General features: G+C 42.5%; 1 protein-coding gene and 1 long non-coding RNA gene across 5 annotated transcripts in view; one reads left to right on the top strand and one right to left on the bottom strand.

Annotated features, from left to right (window-relative positions):
• Nucleotides 1–23,089, bottom strand: part of LOC138690327 (uncharacterized) — a 137,760-nt gene that overhangs the window by 94,585 nt on the left and 20,086 nt on the right. For 3 of the 4 annotated variants that reach the window (XR_011329159.1, XR_011329161.1, XR_011329162.1), the window contains one exon: nt 19,647–19,745. The exons of the other annotated variant lie outside the window; for it this stretch is intronic. This is a non-coding gene — a long non-coding RNA (uncharacterized lncRNA). The remainder of the gene's footprint in view (nt 1–19,646; nt 19,746–23,089) is intronic. 4 annotated transcript variants of the gene reach the window in all.
• Nucleotides 10,283–18,858, top strand: STMND1 (stathmin domain containing 1). Its single transcript, XM_009928485.2, is given in 7 exon segments — nt 10,283–10,568; nt 11,439–11,619; nt 13,803–13,957; nt 17,864–17,989; nt 18,423–18,552; nt 18,555–18,645; nt 18,647–18,858. Coding segments are annotated over 7 exon segments (807 nt in total). The 5' UTR covers nt 10,283–10,484; the 3' UTR covers nt 18,687–18,858.

The raw sequence follows: 23,089 nt of genomic DNA, 5'->3' as shown, positions 1-23,089 counted from the left end.
GCCAGAATGCTTGCACCCCTGGCAGGCAAGTCTAGTTTTAAGTGTTTGAACCAGCTATACAGCAGAGGTCCTTCATCACATGAAACAACAGCTTTGATATCAGAACACCCATGTAAATAAAATGCAGCATAACCTTCCCAACTTCTTGCCTTTTTTTTTTTTTTAAATTAGGGTGGGTAACAAGAAGGAAAGAAGATCTTTACAGCTCAATAATTAAAGCCCTGGGATATTTCCCATTATGCATGCCAATATGGCTTCCAGTCTCAGACCAGTCTTTGACTGCAACAACTTCCCAGGCTTCAGAAGCAAGACTCCACTTTAAGTGAGCAAAAGCAGAATTATGCCGAGAATTCAGAAACAGCAACTATTACAGAAACAAAACAAAAAAACCATCCACGTCTGGAGTGACCCAAGCAGCTTAAAACTCTCTTAAACAGGCACTGCTGAATTTAGCCATGGTAAATGCAAATTGTCACCGTTCCTTCTCCACCTTGCTTTCAGCCAGAGGTTACTGCTCCTATAACAGCAGCAGCACAATATTGTTCTTGTATGTAGTCTTCACAGGCAGCTTATGGCAAGATGTTGGCTGTCTGCAAGAATGTAATGCTGTAAAAGATCACAGCAAAACCTGCCAGATCTTACCTGTCAGAGCTCTTAGAGAAAACTACTAAGGCCACACTTTGAAATTTATTCTAGCACTACTATTCTAAAAGCTGTCATAAACTTTATGAAGGACAGAGAGTGGTCACTCTCTCAACACCCAGCATAGACAACCTCTAGCTAAGGGCAAATTGTGTTGTAAAGGTTTGCATAAAATGACAAGCTGCATTAAAAGCTTGAAATTCCTTTCAGAGGAAGCTAAATATAAGTCTATATATCTTAGAAGAGCAGCACGAGGGCAGGGGAGGTAATTGACGGTTAAAGGCCAGAGGGCACTTTTTACTCCTTCTGGCTGTGAAGCTCTCACCTGGGAACTGTTTTTGACATCTAAAGATATTTTTCTGTCTCAGTGCTCGAGAGTGCATGTCAGATACCCATCAGTGCTAGAATAGGCACAGCGTGAAATACTTTGAGAAGCTGACATTATATCAATAAGCCATATGTTCTTCTTTAACGGCCACAATGGGAGTCCCTTGTAAACAACAGGAGAAATTATCATGGCTATTTAAAGGCTGAACATTTGCTTAATTTACTCTAAAGAGAAACATTACTAGTACCATTATGTTGGTCATATGTTAAGCTATATACAGCATTAAAAAATCTATGGTGACAGGTATACAAACCAAATCACAGTCCCAAATGGACTGAAATACATTTGCAGTCTTCCTTTACAGGAATGGAAGTTCCAGAGCTCATAACATGACTGAATGATTTTATCAATGTATTTTTCATCTTTATATGGTGATTACAGCTGAGGGTCCCTGCTCACAAATGCACAACAAAACATCATTTCCCCTCCCAATATCGCCACCATGCATTGTTATAAATGCGCCAGGACAAACTGCTAAAACATTCCTGCAAGGCTTTATAAAAGTCATACAGGCTGGATCTTCACAAGTCTTCGAACTGCACTGAAATCCCTCATTTTTAAACACGTTTTTGTATGTATATTTCAGTTTTCTTAAAGAAAACTATCTAAACAGAGTAACCTGCAATTATGCTTTCCTTTTACAATAACTCTAGCACTTCTGCTAATCAGGAAACTGCATATCCTGGATGCACTTGCCAAATTTAGACAGCTCTAGTTTCACATTTTACATATCTATTCTCAGATAACTGCTGAAATAATATCCTTTAGTGACTAACTCACCAAATTCCACATGTTATCACCCTCAACAACAGCAGGCTCTCAGGCACATAACTTCTTTTCTGTAATAATGAAGCTAGTCTGGAGTGGGCAAAATACACAAATGCACACTAGGAAAAAAAATAAAGTAACTCAACCAAACATCAGCCACACCAGTTTTAAAAGTGAGCAATCAGAATACAAGAGGCAAGATTTCGACTGTGTTTGCATTTTGCTTTTTCCATTTACTGCAGTAACAGACTGTTCTGTTGCACTCGCACAGCTCTTCACCAGTTACGCTTGCAAAACCCAAAGTCATTTGCAGAGGGAAATCAGCAGAGCAGCTGTCAACAGAAGAGTAAACTTGATGATCCCATTATCATTGTCCAAGCAAAATGTTGATTTAGAAACTCCAGCAACCTGGCAAGGCTTACCAAAGGATCTGCAAGCCCACTGCAAACTTCTATTGTAAGGTTTCACATTAGGATTTCACCTCTAATTGATCACACATGTCAGAGAAGCATGGGATTGTTGTATTCTGCATTCCTAAGAGATAACATCTCACACATAGAAGGTAGTACCTAGTCTAAGAATCAGTTACATCTTCAGGAAGAGTGTTTGATCAGGAGTTAAGTAAGATGCAAGTCTCCTGCTGTCCCTCTACACAGGGGACATTTTCCATCCTAACACAAGACCAACCAGCTTCTTATGTCTCAGCGCCCATTGTTCTGGGCACCTGACAGAAACAGCCCAGGCTCTGCACTGTAATGCTTATTTCTAAAGCTGGTATTTCAAGCACTTACAGTTCCAGGGCATAGCTTAAAGAGCTCTTCTCTGATGAAATAATTTTTGTTGTTGTGTTTTAGGCTGTTCCCCAGCACAATCTTGCTGACTTCTTTGAAAAAAAGCATGAAGCTGTGTCCATGCTCATATGGTTGTACTGGTTTGTCATCCTTCCTTAGTAAATTAGAAAAAAGTCATCCATGAAGTGAGCTGGGGAAACAGCATCATCCTGTGCTCTCCTGTGTAATGTTGCAGCACACTACTAAAAATAGCTGCTGCCTTCCACTCCAGAGATGGAGGCTTCCTGAGAACAAGGCATTTCTACACTCAGGGTATACACATGATACACAGCAGTCTGGTATATCACCACTTGTCCATATGCAAAGTGAGTAGATTTGTAATATTTCTCCAACCTAAAAGCTATGCCAGCCACGCAGCTAGTATGCTTCTAGTAAACACTCTTCAGCCACCTCCCCTGCCACTTGAGCAGTTGCGTTTTAACTCCTGGGTTTTTTAATTCTATCTCCACAACTGCTGAAGCAGCATTATGTTTCTGCTAATCTTTTTTGAAATATAAGAAAGTGAAAAATGTTTCAGGAGAAATTTTGGAACCTCTTTGGATGGTTTGGAGAGATTTTGTTTGTCTGGGGTTTTTTTTCCGTTTTAAAGCGCATTTTGTTTAAATAGAAGCAAACAACAAGTTTTTGATCTCAGCTTTCACATACAAATCTGGACCATTCCCCATTTACACAGAAAAGCGGAATCAATCTATTTCTGAACAGCTTTAGGACTGAAAACACTCTCTGCGTAGAAGAATAGCAGAGGACTTCAGGAATTGAGTGTGAACAACAGCTAAGTAAGAGGGAATATTTAGCTGATTCTTAGACTGCATATCTACAAAATTTGTTCCCACATACTACTTTACACCACAAGAATGTCTAAAACTCTTAGCAGGGCAACCTCAATTCTACACAGACTTATGCAAACAAAGTTACAGCCCCTGTCCCACAACAAAAAAAACCCAGATGAAACAGAAGTGCCTCTGGGCAAACATAGGCAAAGCATGAAGGTCCCTCACTCTGAAGGGGGCAGAAGCTGGAGGGGTGACAAAGGGATGGGACCCACTGAATCAAGGGATGGAAGAAGTGATCACAAAAGATTAAAATATAAATATACGACTAGGAACTAATTACAGATAAAAGAGGCTAGGAGTCTGAAGGAAGTTGCCATTGAGCAGAGGAGCAAAGCTGTGGCACAGCTTCCTTAGAAACTCTGACAATTTTGCATTAAACATCTGCTAAAATGGTATCTGGTCACCGTGCAAAAAGTATGTTTATGATCTGTTACAGTAATGATGGACTGTGTTTGGCAATGCAGTATACCCCTTCCTGCACTGTGCACCTAGGAGACTCAGGAGATGAGCAGTGCTGGCTTCATCTCATTGCATGACCAGTTTCCCAGCAGCACAGAAGTGCCACCAGGAACAAGTAGCTCCTCACCTCATCTCTACTGCCTGCTCAGAGAGCAGAAGAGGCCAGTGCTTTGCCTGTTCAAATTCAGGAAAACTGTTTGAAGAGCTTTGCTCAGCACAGCCAGCATTCTGTGAACAGCAGCAGAGCTCTAATTAACAGCACAGACTTCATCTCAGCAAACTGTTGTAAAAGAAATTTTAAAAGTACATGAATACTCCAAGTTTAATCCATAAGGCAAAGAGCTGAATCACAGACTCTGACAAGGCAGTCCCTGGAAAGCAGCTATATTGTATGCTCCATTTCTCATTCCAGGAGCATCCTAAGACCAATGTGTAGCAGCTCTATATGCAGATAAGCTGAAAGAAGAATACCAGTTTCACCCATGAGGAAAGTTCAAATCTGGAGACTAATTAACTTCACAAATCTCCCTTACCTCTAGCATGGGAAAGTTGCAGTCAAGTCAGGCAGTCTCTCTTTATTTCTGCCAGACATTTAGACTCTAGACAATGGCATTTCTCCTGAGCCCTTTCACAAAGCCCAGACTGCAGTCAGGAACAAGCGAGGACACCAGCTGACCTGGGCTGGAGGGCCATCCACCATCCCGGGTCACTTCGGAGCCAGGTGGTGCTCTCTTGGGACAGCACTCTTCCAGGAGCAGAGCTGTCTTGTCCCGCAAAAGGAGCTCTAGCATCACTTCACAACAGAGCAAGGCTGATGCCTGGAATATTCTCAGTCTGCTCCAGCAACTAGAAGCGCATGGGATCAGAGGCTTATTTCATTCCCTGTGGAGTAACTTGCTCCTAACTGCAGTCTTACGCCAGTGATGAGCAGAAGCTCAAGGTGGGGCTGTCTGTACACCCACACTTCCTTCTCCATTAGCACAGCATCTCACATAGCTTGAGAAAAGCCATGAAACGCTTTCAAAACCATGAAAGGCCAGCCTGAATCCTTGTCCAAGAAAGCACTGTGCAAAAGCTGCTTTGAACACTGCAGCAAGAGAAAAACATACTAGCACACCCTGCTCTCAACTAAGTAGCACAGTACTCTTCCAGTAATAGTAACTAGTAGAATTAACTTGCTCTTACTGGAGAGGAAGGAAAACACTAAGTTTTGTCGAAAATTCCCATTTCCTACTTGTCAGACTTTCCTTAAACAACCCCATGTTCATGAGAAACTTGCAACCCCAAAGAGAGACTTAAGCACCCCTATTCCTAACACCAATTCCAGCAGGGATTTAGCACTATTCACTTGAATAGCAATCAGTCAGGGAGACTGAAACAATAACATATGTGAAACAGCTTGAGTCTTGAGGATGTGAACTATACAGAATTAGTTAACAGAAATTTTTTTTAAACCCACACACTCACCATAACATTCATTTAGTAAATCTGAATAAAAACTGTATTCAATAGCAACACAATCTGCATGTGAACGTTCTGTGAAGAGAAAGACTAAATTCCATGAATCAATAATTTGTTTCAATTGTCTTGGTTCTGTTTACTATCTACACTATGCTTGATGAATCTCAACTTATTAACGTTGGACATCCTCTGTTTTAAATCTCTCTCTAAGGCTCTGAGTGAACAAGGCCTGTGCTTACTTTGACTTCAAAGAGAATTAAGCATCTGCAGAAGTGTCTTCCAGACTGAGCTGCACTTTATTAGCTCTGTCAGAAGTTTATAGAAGAAAAAAAAAAAAATCACCACATCATCTCAATTTGAGACAAGAGACCCTTCATTTAATATATATAATATTTTGCAAAACAGTACTATTTATACAATGTTGGAATCATACGTATTGTTGTAGTTAAAATTAGCCTAATAGCTATGAAATATTTGTTATTACCATTACAATGTTGGCCTGTTGATTTTTAGTACTGACAGAGCTGCCTGAAATATCTACCGCTTACAACATTTGTTCTAGCTAAAGAGATTTGATAGAATTTGCTATTCAACTGCAACCACTTCCCACTCATAAAACTGATGCAAAGAAGGGAAAAAACAGCTAGTGGGATCCAAAGACATAAACACTTTTACTTATAACTCTGTAAAGAGAAATCCCTCTCTCTCCATATGGTTTTCTCTTGGCTCTTAATCATCTTTTCATTGGCTTCCAGCTGGCTGTCTCACTATCATCTAGCAGTATCACTAGCAAGATCAACTTGTTATGCCAAAGCCAGGCACAGAAAGATGAGAGCTGCAGAGTAGCACAATTGGATGCAGCAATCTTTACTAGGGGCAAATCTAGCATAAATGATGCATGGTGAGGTCACTTCACTTGCCTCAGCAGAGCAACCACTGCTGCATTCCCGAAACACAGCAGCAGGTCTGCATTTGCACTTTTTAGTAGTGGGAGTGAAGAACGACTACTACAATTGAAGCTACAGGGAAATTCTGCAGGCAGAAGTGTAATTACCTGAGTGGAAGTTCTGGCAGAAAACCCAAACCTCTTTCTCTCCTTAAATAGAAACAAATGCTGTGCAGTCACCATGGAGAGATTACGTACAGCATTTGAATCACATGCAGCACTGAAATACAACACACACACAAAAGAGCCAGCCATGGAGCTGGTTTAGCGAAGCACAACCAAGTCAGCTCTCCATTGACTACAGCCACCAGTCAGTGGCTCCCCTTCTAGCCATCTTCCCCTTCTCAGTCTTACAAATACGAAGCTGTATGCCAAAACTCAGACTCCACATTAAAGGCCAGCTCTGCAAGCTGTTTAGCCCAGCTGGGAGGTACCCAGAGCCTGACACGGAGAAGGCAGAGACGAATGCCCTGACAAATTCATTCACTACCACCCAGGTAAGATTTCAAACTGGGAATAGAAGAAAGCCTCAAGGAAAGAAACATCATACAGTGCCTGTCTGTGAAAGTCTACTTGGATTTAGCTAAGCAGCCGGTCTTTGAAGTGCAGCAATTCTTGCACAGTCTGTAGAGGCTTTGACTTCAGTTGCAGAAATTCTCAGTTTTGGTCCACGTCCAACATCTCTGGTTTCCAGTCACCTCATGCAGCCAAGCCCACCTCCTCATCTCTCTCCCTATTCCTTCCCCCTGCCCACTCCACAACCCAGCTCGTTTTCTGTCTTCTGCCCCCACCAACCTTCAAGACTCAACCCCAGCCGCAGCCCCCATCTCCTGGGGTGGATTTTTCCCCTCCACTCCATCACCCATGTCTATAGTGGAGAGCTTCCTCCTCGGGACTGCAGCAGGACCCTGGGAGAGAATCACTAGAGCACAGGGAAAATGGGCACTCTCTTCCTTCCTCAGGCACAGGCACAGCATGGGCTGCAGCCTTTCAGCGTCCTTTTGGCCTCAAACTCTCCTCCAAACAGCTACTTGTGCTCACTAATAGTTAGGGCACTTCCTCTGCAGCCGCCCAACTATTCAGTCCTATTTTCAAAGGAAAATATTGCTGCTCAGAGTCCCTGAAAAATCCACCCTGTCGCTTTCTATTGTTTGAAGTCAGTAGGAATGTTGTCAGAATAAAAACGTCAGAAATTTGCCTCTCTCCTTCAAATCAGCCAAGCTTTGTTTTGTTAATAACTTCAGCCAGCCTCCGAGCCTTAGGAGAGTGCTTTTTATCTGCGTACATGTCAGACTGGTGATACTACATGGGAATCTTTCACTTACTGAGACCAGCAAAGTGTTTCTGTGTATCAAGGATGCCATTCCACGGGTAATCCTTTTCTCACCTCTCTGCAGTAGCTCACTAATCTAGGAGTATAAATCAGAGACAGCTGATAAGGTTGTAGGAACCAAGATGTCTTGTCTCCCATTCAGTTTTCCTAATCATCCTGCAAGCCAAACAGCTTCAGATTTGGGAGTTTGGAAAACAACTCTCCTCATTTTAAAATATACATACATTTCAATTTCCTCCACATAACACCACCAATTATAGAAACAGCTGTTTCTGATTTCGTAGTGATTTCTCCCCAGCATGCACATCCCTGTGACTGGCTTTTGTTCTCATTCTCACAAGACAAGGCATAGAGACCTGCACTTTTTTCCCCTTCCCACCATTACTAGCCTTCTCGCAGCTCCTCTTCCTCTCCAGTTTCAATGTTGTGCTTCACATAGGCTCTGGTCCATGGGTTTTCTTAAAGGGAAATATCCTATATTTGTATTTATGATGAATTATCCTCTATTTTTCAACCAACACCACGCATCCTGGTGCCTTGACTGTACTGAAACTTGCTCATTTTTAATTTTACAGATTGACGAAAAGCTGCTAAAATGAGAGGAAGATTTTTCTATTGTCAGTCAGCATCACTGTGAGAGCAGTATGCTTTTGAAAGCCTGTAGCTCCAAATTGTTCAAAAACATACTGTTCACCATGTCAATTTAATCGTGTGCGTAAGATATGAAAAGATCAGGCTCTAAGTGTACAAGTCACGTTGAGATCCGAGAAGGTTCTTTTCATAAATATGAATGAGGGCCAATTTCATGCCACTTGGTACATCCCATGTACTCTTATTTCTCCAAACTATCACTTGTCTTTCTTTTTATGTGCCAATAATCAATTTGTAAAGCATAAATCATAAAGCTTACCTGGGTTTTGATTAAATGTAAAATCATAGGCTGTAGCAGAATTTTCTTACTTTGATAACTGACATGGTTTCCATTTTATCACCTTATTTGTATTTGAAGGAACAAATAAAAATGACCTTTTTGGAAAGATTAAAATTTTACCTATTACTTATGAACAAGTTTTAGAACTGCACCATCCCAGCAAGTGTTTAATCAGAAATGCAAACAAGAAGCTCAGCCTGTACATCACGTTCTGCCATACATCAAGCAGCAATCACATTTCAGCATTATCACATACAACCTGCAAACATCTGCTAAAGAGAGAGAAAAAAATAGAACAGCAGCAGCAACAACAGAAAACCCACACACCAAAAGGTTATTTGACTAGCATTCTGTGTGAATTCAAACTGGACACAAGAATCAGGTCCCTGTTGATTAGGGATGAAAAAAAGAACAAGATTTCTTGGAGGACACTTGTTTCTCAAGAGACAATAGATGCACATTTGAGAGTTCCTTGCAGCTCTAGGATGCCAGCACAGGTAGGTACAGTCAGTCACACGCACGCACTCTGAGCTGGGTAGAGGCACTAGCTACAGCCTGGAAGCCGTACAGTTACCTTAGTGCAGTGCTTTGCACAGCCGAATAAGGCACGCTGGGGCAGGGAAGATCACTTTAGGCTCACTGCCATGCAAATGAGTTTATTCAGCTTTCCAACCAGAACAGCTGAGGGTTTGGACTGGAGACAAGAGGAACACACAGGGCTGCCTGCAGCCATCCATCCAGAGTGATCTCTTAGGCTGGAGTCACTCTGTCTCAGTGTTGGGGTTCATTTGATTCTGTAAGTGCACCAGCCTTACTACTTGAAAGACACATTAGTCATGTAAACATCTCTGTTTCACGTATATGGAAAATAAATTTGACAAGTTTTACAGAAAGTTTTCCACTACAAATCACGGTAAGGTCACAAGCTGACATTCACTTGTTACCAGGGTCTCAGGAAGTTAAAAAAAAATAATTCCTCATCGGTATTAATAATTACTTGGGTTTTTGGAATCTTTTGATTTCATGCAAAGAGTCTGTTTCATGCGAATATTTGTGAAAAAACAAATTAATTCTTCTAACTATAACAGCTGATGATCTCAGCACAAGTGACCCAAGGCAGGATCTTCAATTGACAGCACTGTCTTAACATTTCCCTACTATCTTCTATAGCAACCTCTTGGAAGTATAAACCATGGCTGCCTTTTTTTTTTTTTTTTTAAATCTCCTACAGACATCTACTTCTAAGGATGTGAACAGACTCAAACAGTAATCAAGAAATTGTACAATGATCTCAAAGGACGCTTAAAACATTTTCCCTAGTCACAGCCTGATGACATTTCCTCCCATTTAAAAGTTTGCCTCACTGCTTGGAATTCCAGATTCAGGACTGATCTTTTCCAATGGCTAATGGTGCTTGAAGAATACTTAAGAAATCCAACCAGAGACTGAAATGTGTGTGTGTTTTAGATGAACAAGATACTGTCATGTAAAAAAAAAGAAAAAAAAAAGAAAAAAGAAAAAGGAAAAATGGCTGAAGATACTCAAGTGTCTTCACTTGAGTTCCCACAGGAGGTTCACTAATGCCCTGAATGACCTGTACAGATTTGCTGCTCTCAAACCAACATCCCAGCTGCGCAGAAGAAACACATTCCCTTCTCAACTTCAGATGAGGGTGCCTGGACAAAGGCGATGACGTCTGTATGCCAGGACATAAGAGGAAAGCCTTCTGTGGTGTTATTTATTTTAGCAACAGGCCCTGGCAACGGTTAGACTCCATGGTGATAACGAATAACCAAGCTCCCAAGGAAGAGACTAGGGCATTCCTACTCCCTGGACTTGCAGCAAGGAGAAGCAGGTGGTCACAATTTCACCATGGGCTGCAGTATTTCTAACAGGGTCGCTGTCACACAGCTGTCTTCTGAGGAGCTACAGAACAACCAGGAAGCCAAAAGCCAGGTAGTGACTTCTTCCCAACAGACTCCGTATAAAGTATGTTAGGAGAGATCTTAGCGTGCGAGTCTACAAGGATGTATATATACAGAGAAATAGTTTTGCTGATGTTAACAAGTCAGTAGCTCTGACTCTGTCAGGGAGCTCTAAGAGAAGGGCTACTGCTCAGCTTATGCTACAGGGGAAGCAAACTCACCATTTGGCCACATGCATGATCTGATTTTACAGCACCTGAAAAGTTGCTTTCCACAGTCTGTCCCACTTGCTTCATTAAAGATACAATTAAAGGCACTTATCTCCCACACCAGTGATGAATTACAACACTGCAGCAAGGCGGGTTTTGCCTCAAAAAGTTATTATGAGGCAGGGGGCTCGTATATATGTAAGTATTACAGGATATATGTGCACAGCCACTTTGTGAAGTTTAAACAGTTGAGTTGGCTCAAGCCCAAACACACAGAGAAGAGACAAGAATACATCCAGGCTCTAATCCTGCATTCTTTGGAGGTTCAAAGCTATTATTTAGAAGGGGCACAGGTTAACACCTTACCAAGTGCTAACTTAAAACTCAGTTTTAAATTTCTAACCCATGATCCACATACAGAAGGCACTTAAAGTACTGAAACAATACTCCAACACAGTCAACTGGATTATGGATACATTTAGGCTTAAGGTCGTTGCTTCCTTTCCAAAATACTCCAGGAGACTTTTCCTCACCATCAACATCCACCTGTGACAGAACACGGATAAGTATCAGGAATGCCTCTGTCTTCCACTCCACTCTGAACCTGCCAATTCTATGGGACTATTCTAGATACCACCTTAAATGTTTAGAAGCCCAAGGAGATTCTCATTTGTTTCTTCATTTTCTTGTAGACTAAAAATGACAGCACTGCTGGAACAGAGGCTGTCCCCTCACAGGATGGGGCAGCTTGGCCAATGAGCACTTCAAAGGATGGAGCCAAACTTGCAGATGAGACCAGTGAGGGAGACAACCCTGAGGAACTACCAGAAAGATTTACATCATCTCAGAAAAGCAGCAATGCACAAAGCACAGGTAAACAGTAACTGAAGTTCATACCAACTCCACAAACGGAGACCTAGGAGGAAACAATCTTGGGAGTCTATTGCTACAGCCAACTTCTACACCCAGAAACGTTCATGCTGCAACACCACAAGGATTGAGCTCTTAGCACTGGTTTAAAACCATGCAATAGTAGCAAAAAGTATTTCCTAGCCAATGATTATGTTCTGCAGCATGACTCAACCCTCGCTATCAGAACAGGCAGCAGGGTAGATACTTTTCTTGGCAGGCGCCTAAAACAGACCAAGAGAACAAACTCAGCCTTGTCCCCAGGGGTAGCCCCTCTAACTGGGATTACAGCACACTGGGAAGACGCATTGCCCACACAAGGGCTGTCAATCTGCTGCTACAGTCAGCGTTTACAGCAGAATGGTCAATACAATCCCCCTGACTAGCATCAGGTAGAGACAGCAAGTAAATACCATGTTACTAACTTTTGTTTGCAAACCAAAATTACAGGGCCAGTTATCATAGAGAGAAAACTATTAAAAAAAATCAGAAATCATCATGACGATAAGCAACAGTCTGCTAAGATTTTTTTTTTTTTTTTAAGTACAGGTGAACACTTAAACCCAAACTCTTCTATAATCTTAGCGACTCTTACTACACTGGTATCCTAATGGAAAAGCAGCACCATCTTTGGCACATTTAAACCCCCTAATTTTGTAGTTTAACTCTTGTTTTCTTCCAGTGCCATAAACAGCTTACATTTCACAAACACACTAAATGGAAAATCTACAGTGGTTGTCTACTCTTTGTAGTAAACAAGGGTTGTAATAAAATATTTCAAATTGAACACAAAAGGAATAATTACTGGTGTTTGCTATTCATTAAAGAGGACTTAACTCCCAATGCCACAGGACGATGCGATGAAAGGATTTCATTTCAGATTGAACAAAATTATTTGCTTGCTCTGAAATGGTGTTTCATTTAATTTAAGCTCCTTTTCCTCCCACTTGCTAAAAGATAACTTCACGGGAAATTTCCAAACAGAAAGTTTTTGAAATCATGCTTCAATTTTTTGTTTCAAGACAAAAAACCCAAACCATACCATGCCAAGATATTCCAACTACATTCTTCTCCTGAATGAATAGATTAGCAAGACCAATACAAATTCACATCACTTGTCAACATTGCCCACTCATCATGCTTTTATTTTTTGCCAAGATATGTTTTGCTGTATACTGGCTTCTGACATTTACGTGTTCTGACTGACAGCTGAACCCCAACTTTTTGGGTGAGTGGTTCAGTTATTTTAGGAGAGGTGTGGAGTCAGCTTCTACAAGGTGGTAGATGTTCTGTATTTTTGTTTTACAACTAAAAAATAAGCCAACGTTGTCATACGCACTCTGCTTATAAGGAGTGGCAGATGTCAAATAACTGCGATTTTGATTTGGTCCAAGCATTCTTCGTACAAAAGCTCTAACTTCTGCCAATAGAGGTTGGGCAGATGGTAGAACTGTCAACTGAGGGTTGAAAAACCTGATGGGTCTTGGCAGTAAAGTTGTTCGTTGTTTATTCATGTCTAATATGTGGAAACTAAACAGCCACTCAGAAGGCTTATCAAAATAATTTGGTTTTTATTCTTAATTGCTGTTTATAAATATATAATTAAGTGTTGGAATGCTTATGACCAGACTCAAATGTAGCAATGCTGTTACCACAAAAATCATAGACCATGAAAGTATACTAAAGTTTGGGTTCATTTAACAGAAGAACACAGTGATGTTTACAAGACAGCCCATTAGTAGGCTTCTACTATCCTGTCCCAGCCTGGCTTTCTCTGACCAGATCACAGTACCCTTGAGGACTTGAATTGTAAAGAGCTTCCTATGGACCCTCTTCAGGAACATGCTCAAAAATTGGCTTCACAGGCCCGCAGCACATGTTTCCATGCTTTCCTAAATGTGCCCCTCTGGGTGTAACTGACTACAGTGAGAAACTGAACTAGGTGCCTGCACCATTCTTCAAGCCACTAAAAAGCTTACTGCAAAGTTTAAGCGGTGAAAAGACCTTCGAGCAGGCCTTCTCCACTGGGTGTTCTCAGTATGTAACCTCTTAAATAAAAACTCTGGCATTGAAAATGGCATTCAGATAGAACTTTTTGATGTAAGTGCTCTACAAGTATTAAGTTTTAATGTTTTCATCTTTTGAAGACGCACTGCTCACCAGCAAGTTCATCAGTAAATCATGGCCCTTACAGGAAACAGAGAGGCAAAAATCATCAGACATTCTTGAGGAGCTGAGGATGCAGGGCATAATCAAGAGCCAAAGTACCACTGCCAGGACTGGAGAAGTGTATGAAAACAAGGTAAGTGTCATTATACAAGACAGGACCCCTGCTACAGCTCTGACCCTGCTGTGAGCACCCTGAGATTCAGTTTCCGCACACGCAAAGCATCCAAGCATATCTCCTCTAAGACTTTAAAAGCAAGTTATTAAACAACAGAGAACTGTATTACAAGGATATTAATACAACAGAAGCTGGCAGCAGTTTTCAGTTGTTTACAGCTTCTGGGCTTGTTTCAAATGGGGACAAAGGAGGCAGCAACAGTACTAAGAACTTGCTCTTTAAAAAACTCACTGGAAGTTAACATGCCACAAACTTGTTTCACAAGTCCACAAAACTAGAAGAAATACTGCTGTCAGGGCGTACAACTACACTTAAATTAAGACCTCAGAAATCCTAAATATTCACACTTCTGAGAAATCTACAATTCACATTTGATCTTAGACTAAGAAACCATTACAAAATGGATTTTTTAAAAATTATAGAACTGGTATTTGACCAAGAAGCCAGTGTCCATTTTCTTTTCATTCAGAATGATAACCGAAGGTTTGTTGTGGCTTCTGAACTCAAAGTCATTCTTTTGTTGTCAAGCATTGTGTTAAGGATCAGATGCCTCTTCCAGATAGGGTTTTGAGTACAGATGTCAGGAGGGAGAAGGTCTGTGGGGAGTCTGTAAGAAATTTAACACATTTATGGATATGTGTTGTGCAAAGCACGATCCTACCACTGCTTGAACACAGGAACAATTCAAGCTCAGACCAAGGATGATTCTGAGTAGTTTTGTCATTTGAGGCAAGCCATTCACATATCTCTAACCTCAGCCACTTATAATATTGAAGATCAAACAGAACTTTCGTAAGAAGGACTAAACAAGCAAGTGCCACCTTACAGTCTGACCACTGGTGCTTCCTAACACATTTCCTATTGCTAGGACTTTGGAAAATGGAGCTCGAAGGTCTCCAAGTACAGCTTCTCCATAGCCTTTACTTACTTCCCTCACACAGATTTTTGAGTATCTGAGAGGATTATCCCCTCTGTGGCTAAATTTAGGTAACGTACTGCAGGCAGGCTTTTATATTTTTCCCCTCCATAAGACAGGCGAGTGTCTGTTCTTTTTTTCCTCCTGTATTAAAAAGCTGTCTGGTATTAAATTACACATACTCTTCATTGACAGAAACTCAGTCTGTGCTATTTCTCCTTAGAGAATTTCTATCCTCCCAACAGGAGAAAGGCACTTTTTTTTTTTGGTCTTAAAATCAGTACAGCTTTTAAAAACGAACCTCACACGTTTCACTAACAAAGCCAACATTTCCAAGTGATATTTTACATTTGAGCTGGGCCCACTGCTGGGTAACCTACAAGTGAAAACATAAATCTGTCACTAGCAGTTAACTATTAGTTCTCCCTTAGTAGCAACAGAAAATTTGGCCTGTGCTACCTCCTGTAAGAATAATTTCTTTCATTAAAGCTCAAATCCAGCACATTACCTATGAATAGAAGGACTAAATGCACTGAACACAGACACAGTAGAAAAGGTTTATTACCCAGACATATTCCAATTTACAACATGCAGCTCTGGATTTTGAGCATTAATACACAGATAAATTCACATCTGAAATTTTGAAATTGACAGGAATAAGCACGAATAGCTTTATGCTGAAATTTCAGTCCAATAGCTTCAATAAAGAAATGAGCTCACAGACCTCACAGCACTATGAAAGATGAGTACAACCAGGTTTGAGATTATTTTCACAATAATATTGGAGACAGTGATATCCTTGCAAGAGCTTTCCCTTCCTGTGCATAGTTCTGCTCCATGTAAGTACCTGCATCCCTTCAGCATTGGCAGCTTTACCTGTCTTCTCCAGATTTCCTGCCATTGCCAACACTGAAACAGCTAGCTAGCAGCCTTCAGTCTTTTGACCGTCCCTCACTTCATCCTGAACAAAGGTACTCCAAGCGGTACAGGTTAAGATGCCTTGTTATACCTGTTTCTAACTGTTACTGCTCTAAAGGAGCAGTACTTTTGAGAGCAACACTTTATGGGTCTAGCGTAACAAAGCCAAGGAAGAGCCATACATGCCACAGGATAAACCAGCCTCTACAATTTTAACAGTGGCTCTTACTCAAAATGCCAGCAGAGCCAGAGCTTCCACCTAAGATACAGGTATTCTAGGCTTCTTTGCATGATTACATTTCAGCATTTGGGGGCGGGGGGGGGGGGGGGGGAGTAACTGCTATTTTTCCTTCCTGTGCTTCAAAAAGATTGTGTGGAATCACAGAATATCTCAAGTTGGAAGGTACCCATAAGGATCATTGAGTCCAACTCCCTGCTCCTCACAGGACTACCTAAAATTAAATCATATGACTAAGAGCATCATTCAGATGCTCCTTGAACTCTGACAGGCTCGGTGCCATGACTACTTCCCTGGGGAGCCTGTTCTGGTGACTGACCACCCTCTCAGTGAAGAGCCTTTCCCTGATGTCAAACGTGAAAATGTTTAATCCTTACCCCTGAAGAGTTACATTAAACTCTTAATAAACACCCCTACTCCCAAGAAGTGGCAGGAGTTGAATTATAGGCAGCACTAGACACTTCATTTCATTAGTGCAACAGCAGCTATAGGTCATCATCTACTGGGTACCTTTTTTCCAAGCCTGCCTTTAAAGGCACTCCTATGTGTGTGAGCTAGAGGGTAAGCAAAAGGACCAAAAGCTGTAGTTTCAAACGGAATGGTCTATGGAAATTTCATCCACTTCTCATGAGTTACTATTTACAAGGGATGTGCACAGATTATTGTTTTAGCATTTCCATTGCTGTTAGCTTTCAGTGTGGGTTCACTGAAGCTATGAGGACTCTTGATCTCCCAAAACTGTTTAGCTCAAAGATAAGTTCTTTTCTCAGCTTATATAGGCACAGAACAATCTGGAAAGTAACCTGCTTCCTGAATACTGTTTAGTTTGGACATATTAGAAAGAATTTTCCATTCATCTCTTCCTATGCAGTCCACCATTTATCTTGGGTAAGGAATGACATGCTCAGTATGCAATACCTTCCCACTCTAGGCTTTTGCTAGAATGGCCTTTGTCATTAGATAGAAGAATTTTTTAATTTTTTTTCTTTTGAAAAAGTCTTTTGTTTCTTTTTTATGATGATTGAACATTGCTTTGTTCAGATTTTGTGTGTCATCTGCATTCAAAACGTCTCCTTTGTATATCAGTTTTCTTCCTACTGATTCATGCTCCACCTTCATCTCACTAAATGAGTCATCTTCTATACTATTTGCAGCATTTAACACTTCTGGCAGTGAGGCCTGACTTCTAGAGTTATTTATGGCAATAAAAGTCTGGGGAGCAGATAGCTCAGGAAACTTGTAACAGGATAGTGATTATTTCAACCCTAGGTCCTTGCTGTGGGTTTAACACTGCTAAAACTGCTTATCATACAGAAAATGGTAGAATTCAGCCTCCTGGCTGATCAAATAATCACTGCATCTTTCCAGGAGCAAGTGCTACCCTCAGCAGCAGAGTTCCAGGATTGGGCTGCTCATTTGCATGCAGCAGAGGCCAGCAGTATCATGATTATGAAACTCTAACAAAATAATTCTTAAATCTCTTCAGCAGTAATAAAGTAACTTTCCTAAATACTTAGGGCCTCATTAACAAATCCCCACATCTGCTGGGTGTACAGCAACATTGCAAGCTTCACAGACACATCACTCAGCAGAAAAGGGGAATTCTCACTACAGACAACAATCACTCATGAGTGAGCACTGAAGTTATTAGCACATCATTATTTCTAGGCTTTCATTGGTATCAGAGTCCATCACCTCCACACATGAAAAAAAAAAAAAGCAGAAGGCAAGCAGCAGAGTGTCACCCCACCATCAAAATATGGTCTGCTGAAAGCTTTTAAAGTCTCTACAGAGAGATGCCCTGGAAAAGACACTGAAGAAACCACCAGCTAGACTGGAAAAAATTCAGTTTGGAAACAAGGAAGCAGGTGATTTTACAGTGAAGGACATGAAAACTTCTGCTGAGGCAAAAAAACAGGTCATCTAATTCTGCTGTGTTATTTTTCCAGTGTTTGCTTTATCACCAAAACCCCTCTACTTTTTATAAATCAAGCTAATTCAGACAGTTTATGTACAACCTACTACCAAAACCTGATTAATGGCAGCACAGTGGGTGCTATATTTGTTTCATAGATGCTGGAAGTCCAGGTTTATTTTTACCGAAAGCCTGGAAGATTACTCTAAAAATATGCATAAGAGGGGAAACTTCTGGAGCAGTCTTTTTTTTTTTTTTCCTATAGCAAAAGATGCATCTTCTACGGACACCGGAATAAATTGACTAAATTCAGCGCTAACTGGAGTAACATTCTGATCACATTTGGGTAGAAAGAAAGAACTGCTGCATGTGTTTGACACAGATCTACTTCCATCCCTCATTACAAAGCATCACCATTTTTGTTGTTTTGTTCCAGGTTAGGGAAGAGGAACTGAACAAAATGCCACAACACGTCACATTTTGTCCAGCAACTGTCCACCAAACTACAGGGAAACAGACTGAAAAGGACTGCCCAAGTTTTGAAAGTCAAGGAGGTACAGACAGCCCTCACCTTTAGATGGTGAGCCAGGAGTACTGCTGAAGGAAATAACTGCAGTAGAAGCCACAACCAATAACACTGAGGACTCTGTCATTGAGTCTCATAACTTACAACGACATCAATGAAACAATCTGGATCTAAGCTGTCCTGAAAAAAGTGAAGACCACTGCTGCATGCAGCTGTCTTTTCTGGGGGCATAAGTAAATGATTTATCACGGGGCACAGCTAAGTCTTGCTGCTACCTATCTCACCTGGGAAAGTGGTATCTAACCTTAATTGTTACACACTAATTGAAAAGTAACAAAACGAATGAGAAGAGCCAGGAAGAGGCAATTTAGCAACTAGCCAGTCACTAAGTTCAAGCACATACACATTATCATGATTCTATCAAATTTTTTACTATTATTATTATATTATTAAATTTAGCTCACTTCTTGGATGGCTCCATGAAAAGATTCCCTTTCCCTAGGGAGCTGGGAACAGGAGTTTGGAAAGGCATTGTGTACACAAGAAGACACAAAAGCAGGAGTGTGCAGGGAAAAAGCTGTGACCAGCAGGGATTTGGGGCAGTAGAACATGATGGGACCCTAAAAGTAAGAACAACGACTTTTAACTTACTGTGCAGAGCAACTGGCAAAGAGGTGGTGAGAGCTTCAGATAGTAAGGTGACAACAGGCCCCAAGAACATCTATTTGACAAGCATTGAGCATTCGAGGGAAGGACAGAACAAGTACCAAAATTACAATGGAGAAAACAACTAAGGGGCTGCGATATACAAAGCACAGGTGAGTTGTCCACATGGAAAGAGATGACTGTTTCTGTTACAGTGATGTGTTTAGTCAGTCTTGTGACTTCGGAATCCCCCATACCCTACCTCCAATGTGCACACATTTACTACAGCCAGCTCTTCCAAAAGCAAGAAGTAAAGCAATTGTGCCATTCACACTCTCCCTACTATCACCCCTGCCACCCCCTTCTAGCCCATCTCTAAACATGTCCATCCCCATTTCCCTTTGGGCCACTGGCTCTACACACCTCCTTCCCCCATCAATCGCACACCATGCTCACCTCTGCTCCTACCCTGGCTTTTTACTTTCTTACCTCCAACTACAGGTGACACATTCTTCCTTTCCACTTCCCAAGCCAAGGAAATTCAGCTGCAGCACAGAACCACTCTTCTCTTAAATCACAGGTCAGGCACTGCAGAACAGATGAAACAGTGGTCCCTATTTTTACAGTCTCATAGTGATTCTCCCTATTGCTTTCAGGCAGAAAAAAGCTTTCCTGATTTCTCTTCTCTTACCAGACTTGTACTAAATCACTAAGGGGAGGAGCAAGAGCTCGTCTCGTTTCCTGAGCAGCTGGAGCAGCTGGGATCCCACCTGAGGACCTCAGTAACACAGCCCATCAGAAAGAGCCTATTCTTTCAGCCCAGCTCCAGGCCAGGCCAAATTGGCAGGTTTTGTGAAAAAATTCTATTAGCAATAGAGAAAAAAAACCTGAAAATCATACTGTGTTGCCTGGCAAGAATAGTAGAAAAACAGAAAAAAAACCCCTTAGGAAACAGAGAAACTTTACTGAGCTGGTTCAAAATTATCCAACAACCTGACAAACAGAAGAATTAAGAGATCTGAGGGTACATTCTCACCACACAGATAACCCAGGCTGTTCACTGAATTTTTTCTCTTAGGTACTTTAAGCTAAGGCTACCTGGCCAGGCTTGGAATAAAAACTGGTGTGTGTATGCATATATACATCCATACAGACTGTTCCACCAAGTCAGAGTAATTTGCCTCCACTTGCAGTGAAGTTACTTAAGTGCTAAGTCTCCCAGTGCCTTCCCATGGTTTCAGAAGGACAAACAACGGTCCATCCGCCAGTGCCATTTCTTCCACTATTTCCTGGGTGAGGATCTTAGCCCCCCTGCAGCACCCAATAAGCCCTTGTGATACAGAGAGAGAAGCACAGCATCATGAAAGGTGCCTTTTTGTAATAGGACCACTCATGTGCTTCTGTCTGGCTCATCTGTGTCAGACATGATTGCTAGTCTCTCAAATCAACTATGCATCAAAGACACCCTGAAAAAAACAACAAGAAACAAGAGGGCCTCTGCAATTGTCATTACTAATAGCAGTCTACTTAGAAAAACTTCCTAGAATCAAAGATTCGAGATGAAGCTGTGGCACAGTGTAGTTCATCTGGTGGGCTGAAAAGTGATGCTGTCTAGCTTGTCAGCTTTACTTCAGGAGAGCACAGACCTGTTTCAGAAGTGAAACACTCAATTCTTCCTCCTGAGCACATCCAAGAGTTTAAGCCCAGAGCAGGTAATTTTTCCACATCCACCTCGTGGGGCAGAGTGGGTATGAAAGGTAGGTAGTCTGGTATATGCATTGTCAAGGGGTTGTTGTGTTGTCTGGCTATCCCTGTTAGACCAGCGGGAGTAACATTCTGAGTCTTTCTAGGACGCTTGTTGGAAGAGGCTGAACACTGTGTACAAGCAGTGAAAAGTGATCTCAGAAAAAATGCATGGATTTCTCCTTATACAATGTTCACAACAACTTTAATTATTGCCTCTGTTAGAAGGATCTGCTGAAACCTACAATTTCATACTTTTTGGCACAGTAAGTTTCTGAGCCTTTTCCTGCAATAAAAGGTACAACCTCTTGGTTGGGCACACAGTTTAAATATTTTCTGAACTTGGAAATCATTTAAAAATAAAGATCAAATCTCTCTGTTCAGTAAAGTAATGTTTGTATTACTAATAAGGGAAGCAGTTAAAGCCTGCCTTACTGAATTGTGTATTTATCTGGACACTGATCTAACTCCCATTGAAAACCATCCATGCCTTTCCATTACCTTCAGTGGATGTTGGACTTGTCTCTTGATGTGTAAGAGAACAGCTAAGCAGGGAGAACAAAGCCACATTTCTCAGAGAAGGAACAAGCCTGCTGTTTCGACCGAGTTCAAAGGAAAAGGACGTTGTGAATATTCCTGTGTATAAAATTACCCTGAAATATAGCTGACAACTGCAGGGCTCCTAGCCATGGCTAACTGCTTGCACAAAAAAAGCAGGGCAGCAAGTAGGTGCCAGGCATCTGCTTTTAAAATGCCTTCGAGTCTTTAATGTTCTCCTGTTTGACTGGTAGGTCTCTTACTAAAGACCTTGGTGCACAGTTCTGCGGTGCCCATGACCACGGACCACTGACTTGTGTCACGGCCACATTTGCACTAATCCCTGTCCCTGGATAGATCAGGAAAAGGCAACAGGTAGGCAGTAGGAGCCTGCAGCACCATAGCAACTGTGCAAGAGAGCACGAGTCTCCCTGTCAGCACTGATCTCTCTCTGCCAGCCATAAATGGAGGGAGCGAGACACACAAGCCTAAGCAAGGGTAACTGGAGCAAAGACGCCTTTTCCCCCATGCTAGGGCAGAGATAGGAGGGGAGGCAGAAGTACCTCAGTAGGCCAGACCAGGCAGGGCTCGCTCTCCTCAGACACTTACAACCATCATGAACCTATTTCCATAGGAGTGGTTTGCCTGTATTTGCTCCCTTAAGCTTTGCTGGAGGGCAGCCACTTTCTGAAACTGAACTCGAACTGGCTGAGCAACTGGGTGAACAGAGCCAGAGCTATAGGCATTTGAGCATGGCAAGCATCGGGATCACCGGTGCTCAGGTTATGTGCACGCTAGAGGATTCCTACCCTTGCCATTCGGGGACTTCTTCTCAGTCTCTGCTCTAAACCCCTCAGCTGCCTTTGTGAGAGGCTATGAGCCTTTGCCTCAGGTAATACGTGGTGGGAGGCATTTTGGAGCCCCCTGCTCACATGATGAAGAAACGATCAGAGTACAGTGCTGTAGTGCCTATTCAAACTCCTCTGAGCACAGGGCTTTGTTCAACTTGCCTGCTGCTCTCGCCCCTCTCCGTCCCAGGAGTTTTCTCTGGCGTTTTACTGGAGTTCCAGCACAAAACGTGCCAGGCCTGTGTGCTGCCTGCCGGAGGAAGCACAAGGGCAGCTCACCAGTGGTGGACCATTAGTGGCGCGGGCTGGCGGCCTCACCAGGGCCTTCGTTCTCTCCCCATCCCTCTCGAGTGTCATTCATCCAGCTGTTCCCCGGGCACAGCTTCTGCATCTTCGATCCCCAGACAGCCAGGTGTTAACTCGGGGCAGACGGCAAACCCCGGCAGACATCCCCTTCCCCGGCCTGGCTCCCGACGCCGGCGGGGAGGAGCAGCGAGCTGGGCGAGGGGCTCTCCCCCCGCCGCCCCGGAGCCGAGGGGCTCCCCCCTTGCCCCTCCGCCCCCAGCAGGTGTCACCCTGCCCCGCCGAACTCCGCGGCCGGCACCGCTCCCCGCTCCCGGCCTTCTCGTCCTCCCTGCCTCTCCTGGAGCACGAAGCCGAGGCGACAGCCCCCTTCCCCGGGGAGGAGGTGGGGAAGGAGACCCGGAGGAGCCGGTGCCCGGCCGCGGCGGGGAGGGGGTGGAGGGGGGGACACGGGCACCGGCCGCTCCAGGCCGCCGGGGTCCGCCCGCAGGCTCCCGACCG

This window comes from Haliaeetus albicilla, chromosome 21 (assembly GCF_947461875.1).
Source record: "Haliaeetus albicilla chromosome 21, bHalAlb1.1, whole genome shotgun sequence".
Classification (NCBI taxonomy): domain Eukaryota; kingdom Metazoa; phylum Chordata; class Aves; order Accipitriformes; family Accipitridae; genus Haliaeetus; species Haliaeetus albicilla.
This window is presented reverse-complemented; position numbering and strand designations above follow the sequence as displayed.